Raw genomic sequence first — 8,300 nt, 5'->3', positions numbered from 1 at the left:
AAAACACCTTTCAAGAGACCAAGGGGACATTGACAAAAACTGACCACAGAGAAATCCTCAATACATCTCCATAAAGAAACAGTACAGATGACATTGATTTCGATGCAGTGAAACTAGAAATTGAAGACAAAATGGGAACACATAAATCATTTGGGTCAAAGAGAAACTCAGAAGGGAAATTGCATGATATCACTAAACGTTCTATTACCCGGGGTCACACAGCTAACAGTGGTAGAGCTGAGGCCGCTAGAATCTGGGTCTCCTAAGTCATTCAGCCACGAACCGGTTTGCGAAGCCCGACACGTGTCCCTGAGCCTCGGTTTCCCTTTCTGTCAAATGGCCCCAAGGGCCCGCTGGGCTCAAGTCCCGCCACAGGTTTGAACTGTCGTGGGGCAGGGGAGGCGCGGGAGCAACGACTTTTGGGACGTCTGGGAGGGTGCGGGTGTTGAGAGGCAGCAGCAGAGGGCGCTGGGTCGCCGGCCTGGGCTCGCCTCTGCCATTGGTCGGGGCCCGGCCGCTGGGCTGGAGAGTTGGTGGAAAGTGACAAGTTGAGGGAGGCTGAGAGCAAGAGAGCGAGCGCGCAGAGCAGGAGGAGCCGCCGCGGCCGCCACGGAGGGAGCCCCGGGACGGCAGCCGCCGGACGCAGGGCGCGCTCTTCTCAGAGCCCAAGCCGGCGAGACTCTCAGTCCGCGAGTGCGACCCCGACAGCCCGGGACTGAACTGACCGTCCGGACGCGGCGAGGCTGCAGCCAGAGGGCTGGGGAGGGACCGCGTTTACGGGGTCCTGAGCGGCCGGGCGGAGGCGAAGGAGCAGGTTAGAGGGAACAAAGAACTTCTCAGACGCCCCCGGCATCCTGTGGGGAGAGCGGCCGGGACGAGGTGGCCGGGACCCCGGGCAGAGCCCGTGGATGTTCTGCGCGCGGCCTGGGAGCCGCCGCCGCCGCCGCCGCCGCCGCCGCCGCGAGAGGAGGAATGCACCGGCCGGGCCGCCGCGGGGCGCGCCCGCTGCTCCTGGCGCTTCTGGCCGCGCTGCTGCTGGCGGCGCGTGGGGCCGCTGCCCAAGGTAAGAGGAGCATCGGCCGGCTCGCGGGCCCGCCCGGCCCCGGCCACCCTCCCGCCGGCCCGCCCGGCGCTGGCAGACAGGAAGCGTCGCGCCCGCCTCGGGGGGCGGCCGGCGCCCCGTCGGGGGTCTTGCCAGCGCGACTCCAGGCGCCGGTGAGGCAGGCGAGGGGATTCACCCGGGAGCCCCGCTGTGGGCCGGGGGTGCGCCCGGGGACTTCTTCCTCGGTGCCCAGCCGCAGTTGTCAGCGCTGACAGGAAGCGTGGAGGGGTTGGGGGTCGTGGGGCGATGGGATGCTTTTCGTCCCCCCCATCTCTCGCCGGACCCCTAACGCACTCCAACCGGTGTTCAGGCAAGTCCATCCTGCTCCCAAACCGCAGACGCCTTGGAGAGCGTGGTCCAGAAGGGAGTTTGTATTTTCAGGGGTGCCTGCGAGAGCCCAGGCTGTCCGCAGACCGACCCAAACAAAAGCCCTGTCCTCCTGGGGCTCGGGCGGCCTCGCATCTCCACCGTCCCCGGCTCGCCGGCCTTCTGGAGGGTCACGATGGAGGCCACAACGTGTGCGCTGCCGCCGCCGCCACTTTGTGCAAAATGTGCTGTCAGAGGAGGCCTGCTGCTCCAGAGTGCATGTGTGTGTGCGTGTGTGTGTGTTACAAACAAGGGGGGAAAAGACAGCTAATGCATACTTGATTTTGGTAATCTCCAAAGACAATCGCAACAGTTAGAGAAAGACTTCAACGAAAGCCAGAGCGTCTTAGCTCGCTGCGGGAAGCTGGGATCCTTGCTGCGTCTAAGCCGGTACACAATGAGAGGGAAGAGCCCGGCTGCGCCTGTGGAGACAGCCGATTCATTCTTTGGAGGTTGGAGGGGGAAAGTTGATTAAAGTCTCCAGGGTCTTGGGCCTCACTTTTAACATGCATCCCTTGAGGGGGTGCTGGAGCCCCTGGATTCTTCCCTCCCCCACTCGCAGCCCCAACCCATGCTCTTTTATCATGCATCTTTCATTTTTAAGTTAACGCTGGCTTTAGGAAAAAAAGGCTCTGGGCTATTTAGCAGTTGAGGGGAAAAGATCTATTCGCTACATGGACTATGCAGAATTAGTTTAGACTAAAATCTAGCTAATATTTTTCGTAGTAGAAAACACACTCTGGAAGGAAGTTGTGGGTGAATTTTGATTTCTTAGAGATGACTTTGGGGAAGTGGGAACCACATTTTCCGAGGATGATTCTGAAATTGATCCTATAGTGTGGTTGGGCTAATCTGGAGGCTCCTCGGGGTAAATACAGCTCCTAATTGTAATTAAGATGTACATCAGCAGGGAGTGCACCTTCCTGATGAAAAATCCTAATGAAATGTAAACAGCTTGGTCACATGGATGTTTGCTTCGTTGATGCCAAACATCTGGTTCCATGCCACACACCTGGGTGAAAAGTAAAGAAGGGGCCATGCTGCCTAAAACATTGTAAACATCCTTCTGATGTCAGGTTGCCGGGTGAATTGAGGTGGAGATAACCAGGGTGATTCTAGCTAAGGCAAGGAAGGCTCCTAGCGTGGGGCCTTGATTACTTCGGTTATATCCTCTGTTCACTCTACTTCTACATAAGCTTTCAAAGGTGGTTGCTTTTAGATCATGGGGAAGCGGGGGAAGGGGGGAGGGAGGTACAGTCCACCTTTCCTTGGTTATCTGCCTTTAAATAAATGTACAGGCAATGATTTTGCTGAGTGTAAGACAATTTTGTTATCGGCAGTCACCCAAATTCTGTCTTGTTTAATTGTCTACAGGCTTAAAAAAACTTAAAAAAATTCCTCACAAATTTATTGTTTCTTTGTCTAAAAAGTATAAAAGCTGCCAGCTTTGACCACTTCTTAGGTCCCATTTCTGTGGGACCTCCATGCGTATGAATTAAAATTGTTTCTTTTTCTCCCATGAAATTTTTTTTTAAAGAGTATTGCCTATTCTGAGCTCTTCAATATTGAGCTAAAATCAGTTATTACTGTCTTATTTATTGTCTAATAAATCCCTTTCTATTTCTGTGAATGCTTGATATTTTCTCTGGGGAGAAGCCTTCTAGTGGAACTCAGATTTACCTTGTCTGATCCAAGATTCTTAAGGTAACTCAGCCAGAGGCTCAGGAAATCAGCCTAAGGGGAGATATGTTTCATATATTTATTTATTTTAAAAGTGCTCAGCATTTCTCCCATCATTTCTCTATTTTGTTAGCCAGGAGGAGCAAACCTTTACATTTGCTTTTTCTGGTCTGTTCATTGTTTTCTCCCCATCTTCCTCTTACCAACCGGAGCTAAACCTCTCTAAGAAGCTGAAGCCGTGATAACTGTACCCAGAGCTCAGGGCCTTTAGAACCCACCTAGGCCTCTCAGAATCCTGTAGATTCTGTGGTTTGGCTGCTTGGAGTCAGAGAGGGGTGGCCTGCTACTGTTTGCTGTCATTTTGTAAACTTTCCAATGATGTTTTAATAGGTGCCTGTCCTGTCGGCTTCTAGAATCAGAATCTCTTGAGGGCAACAGGACTGTTAGCTTTCCTGGTGAAAACACTGGAGACCAAGTCATCCAGCTGCATCTTTATTAGAGACACCTGAAAATCCTACCTGGGGGAGCCACACAGAGGCCTAATTAACAAGGGGTGTGGTCCAACTGCCTCTGGCAGTGTGTTGGGAATATTTAATTTTTAATATTGATTCAGTATACCTGATGGCTGTATTGCTATTCTGATACCTGGGATTATCTTTCTGGTATTTAGTTAGGAGTCCTTTTACAAACTTAACTTTGGTCTGTATTTTCCTCTCTCCATCTCCGGCATGGTGAGCATAGGCCTCAAATGAGACTTGAAAGTTTCTAAATGGTGTGTTACTTGCATTCATTAGTGTTCAACTTGGCTGTGGTTTGGCGGTACCACATACCCCATTTCAAGTATTTTTGAAAATTGTACCCAGCATCCTATGGAGAAAGGAATGCTCTGTAGACTATATATTATGTACATATATATCTATATAAATGGCATATGTTTATACACGTATATAGTAAGTGGGCCATAGATTTTTGTTGAATGAATGGAGAATAACTTTTTTGGTTGTATGTAAAATTGTTGTGTTATTTGCTTTTCCTAGTTAAAAACTCAACATGGCGTATTTTCAAGGATTTTTCCTTTTCTTGTCTCATCTTCTAGTATGAAGGGAGTATAGTAGAACTGAACAGTAGAGCTTCATGGTTATGAGCACAGGTGTTGGAGTTAACAGACATGGGTTTGAATCTTTTCTCTGCCACATACTGGGTATGGTGATTAGTTTTTCTCAGCCTTACCTGAGTGTTATGAGATCTCAATGAAACCATGTATGGCAAGTACTGGAGAAGAGCACCCAGCCTAGAGGGTCTTAACTTGGGGTACCTGAAATTAAGGCTAGGAAACCCCCCAGAAATAATACACAAAATTTAATATGCATTGTTGTGGTTGTATGTTTCTAGCTATAATCTGATTTTTTAAGGAAACTGCAATCCCCCCAAAATAGGAACCATTGATTTGGAGTGTTTGGTGCTTGGGGCAATGAGTTGCCTTCCTGGGTAGGTTGCAAAAGGTTGACGGTTGGTGTGGGGGGGTCCTGGGCCTTAGCCCAGATCTGCACAAGCCATGGGGCCTCTATCTCTCCTCACTTTCTGCTTTCTCTCCCACCAGGCCGGCTGTTATTGGGCCTGAGAGAAGCTGAAGAATGGTGTCAAATCCTTTGACCTCTACCAGGAATGTATTTCCCTGAACCCAAGCATTCTGAGATGCTGGTGTTTGCACAATTTATTTAACAGACACTTGCATAATCCTTACAATAGGCCAGTCACCGTTCTAAGCATTTTTCAAGTGTTAACTCACTGAATCCTCACAACAACCCTATGAGGGAGGTGGCATAATTAGCTCATTTTGATTTAGGCACAGAGAGGTTAAATTACTTTCTCAAGGTCACATGGCTAGGAAGTGGCGTTGCTGGCCTTACAGAGGCTAAGAGTTCATGCTCTTATCTAACTGCTGCCCTAGACAGTCTCTCCTGGTTTAAGTCTTAAAATTTACACTATTTTTATGTTATGTAGGAGCCAAAGGTGCCTTTTCCCCAGGTTTTCTAAGAGCAGCAAAGGGATGTTCTCTTAGCCATATCTAGGGGTTATAATAAATGACTGGAGACAGCCAATTTCAGTTTTCCTTCCTGTGCTGGAGTTGCCTGAGCAAGACCTGCTGTAACTCAGAGATAGACCGGAATGGCCTCTATCGTCTGCACTTCTGATCAGGAGGAATTATATTGTTGTAATGAACTGCACCTTGGATGCGGTTTGAGGAGTGTGTCTGGCAATTCCTTCCAACCAGCGATGAGATGTATTTTGATGAAGTGCCTCTGTATTTGCATCTTGGTGTACAACTTGGGGTGTAGGCTGAAAAGGGGTGATTTATTAGAGTGTTCTCTAGTGGGAGAGCTGGCTTGCCAACTCCAAGTTCCTGATGTGGATCAGACCCTCGCAAATCCAGCCCCATCTGGGAAACACTCAAGTCTCCGAGGACTCTTTCTCAAACAGAAGAGCCTCAGCTTGGCCTTACCTAGTCCCCAAGGTGTGTCAGGAGAGTCTGTTCTGTAGACAGACAGAAAGGAATAGTCTTCTGTGATTCTGAGAAAGTTCTCTGGAGTTGAAGGGGGGGATGATGGGGTGGGGGCTTTGGGTTGGGGGAACTCTTCGAGATCCTTAACTAAATGCAGCTGCTTGTTACACGGAGCCTGACTTGCATGCCAGGAATATCTAAAAAGCTAACGAATACAAAATAAAAATAAACAGCCGTAAAAAGGCTCTCTCTTTGTTGCAGTAAGCTCGGTTGGGGTTTTCAGTTTGTTTAGGAATGGGATAATTGTGGCATCCACTTTATTTTGGTAAGGCAGTGAAACGTGGATTGATGTTATGTCATTGGGATGCTACCACCACCTGAACTTTTTCCTTCACACCTCCCCCCTCAGAACGCCCAGGCATGAACAGCCACAGGGCCTGAGTCTCAAACTGTTGCCCCTGAGTGAATTACATTGAAAGAGGGCAGATAATTTAATGGGATAATGTTGGCAGGGCCAGCAAATTTCACACCCCATCTCTCACTAATAGAAAGGCAGTAGAAGGCTACAATATCCTCAGATGAAAAGGTTGTATAAAAAGGTTCTGCGTAACAGTCACTGTCTGTCCATAAATAAGGTTCTGTAGAGTTTTGATCCAAAAGCTGTTATGAAATACTGATAAGCCAACCCTCATAATGTTTGGCCTGCTTACATTTCCTTTTTTTTTCCTTCTCTCATAGAACCATAGATTTTTTTTTTTTTAAGAGGAGGAAGGGACCTAAAGATCAACCAGTCCAAACTGTTTATTTTCTGAAGTATTTCTGTACAGAAAGAACCTTCTTTTATAGCCTTTTAAAGAGGCAGTATGGAGTAACAGAAATGGAATGGGATTTGAACCTGATAGACTAGAGTTTGAAATGGGGCTTTGCTGCTTGCTGGCTGCGTGACCTTAGGCAAAGTTCTTTGACCTTCAGAGCCTCAGTTTCCTTCTCTGCAAAATGGGGATAACAGCAATATCTGACTCACAGGGTTTTTGTAAGAATTAGAGGAGATAATTGACATAAAGCACCTTACACAGCACCACAGACCTAGTAGCTGCTATCATCAGCAGGGTTTGCTGGAGAAAGCAGAACAAGTGGTTCCAAAACAATGAGCATTGTGCTGTGAGATACAAACCAAGACTCAGAGAGCAGCAATTTTTTCAAGATGGTAGGACTCTTGAGTGTTCTTTTTTACAGGGAGCATATAGATACTCTAGATGTGAGCAGTCCCAGGCTAGTGCTGGGGACCTGCACTGGAGAAGATTCCACAGGGCAAAGCCTTAAAACAAAGGCTTTTTTCAGAACAGTGAGCTCTTTGGGGAAGAGCAACCCCTCCCTGGTGCTTGGTGTAATTCCAGAATCCTGCAATGGGGAATGTTACATTTCAGGGACCTCCACTTGTAATCTGACCGTTTTTAGCTCCAATATCCAAATAATCTTGCTGAGCACAACTTGAAAGAGAAGGATAATGGCCGGAGGAAAGAATCCTGAGGTGCTCTGTTAGCCATTTAAAATTTCTGAGTACAAAAAAAAAAAGTTCACGTTATCCAAAGAGAGAAGAGTAAAGAAGTGTGTGGGAAGGGGGAGGGGAGATAAAAACGAACCCGGTCTAAAGACCAAGACCGGGCTTGTGGTTTTATTTTTATTTTTCAACAGTAAAGCTTGTCATTTAATGCATTTCAACTTACATTTGTTTTATATTTATTACATGCAAGATATGGTATTTGTGCCCAGGAGTAAAACATTATCACTGCCCTCAAGGAGAGATAGAGGAGGGACATTCTTACTTTTTAAAGAACCTACTATGTGCCAGGCATAGTTCTTTATAGGTATTAGGTTTATATATCCCAACATCCCCTTGAGGTTGGACTTCTGACCCCATTTGTCAGATAAGGAAATCGAGGCTCAAGTATTGAGGTAAGCATCTTAGCTAACCTCACAAAACTATTAAGTTGGGTTTGGCATTTGAACCTAGGTATTTGGACTCTCAAGTGTATGCTATTTCCCCTGTCCTTGAAGTGTAATTGGAGAGGCAAGATGAACAGATATGTACCTCCACATGCCAACTGGCTCTCCCATAAGTGAATTATAGGAAAGGGTCGTGAAAAAAGGACTTTGGAAACACAGGGGTAGAAGACATTAATTCTCACTCACGGAATTGGAGGGTCAGAGAGAGAAATCTGTGCCCTTCAGTGGCTTATTGTGAGGATGCAATGAGATAATGTATGGAAGATGCTCAGCGTGCTGAGTGTTCAGCTGTAGTTCTGTAGCCAGAGAGAGGCCTGGTCAGGATTATTCTGCCTCGAAAGCCTGTGTGCTCTTAATTGTTCTGATGTGCACCTTTTCAACAGGCGTGTGGTTTGTAGGAAGAGTAAGTGGCTGTGCAGCCCCCAAACAGAAGGGAACACAGTTTCTCTGGTCTCTTCTCTACCTGCCCTAATCCAGATTTTTGGATTCAGCTCTGCTTTGGGCAGGGTGTGTGTGGGGGTGGATTTGCACAGGCGTGAGTTTGGAGAAAATCACGGAGCCTAATCATAAACCATAACACTTCTGGAACTCTAGCCAGGACCTGCCCTGTTCCCCATTCATTCTCTGATCATACATTTTTCT

At 47.6% G+C, this 8,300-nt stretch overlaps 1 protein-coding gene across 1 annotated transcript in view; it reads left to right on the top strand.

Annotated features, from left to right (window-relative positions):
• Nucleotides 1-972: 972 nt before the first annotated feature.
• Nucleotides 973-8,300, top strand: part of ROR1 (receptor tyrosine kinase like orphan receptor 1) — a gene marked incomplete at its 5' end in the record, with an annotated part of 407,774 nt that continues 400,446 nt past the window's right edge. Inside the window, one exon of the mRNA XM_082676710.1 lies at nt 973-1,063. Within this exon, the coding sequence (XP_082532836.1) occupies nt 973-1,063 (91 nt within the window). The remainder of the gene's footprint in view (nt 1,064-8,300) is intronic.

This window comes from Grampus griseus (assembly GCF_964374135.1).
Source record: "Grampus griseus genome assembly, chromosome: 1".
In the NCBI taxonomy this organism is placed as follows: Eukaryota; Metazoa; Chordata; class Mammalia; order Artiodactyla; family Delphinidae; genus Grampus; species Grampus griseus.
This window is presented reverse-complemented; position numbering and strand designations above follow the sequence as displayed.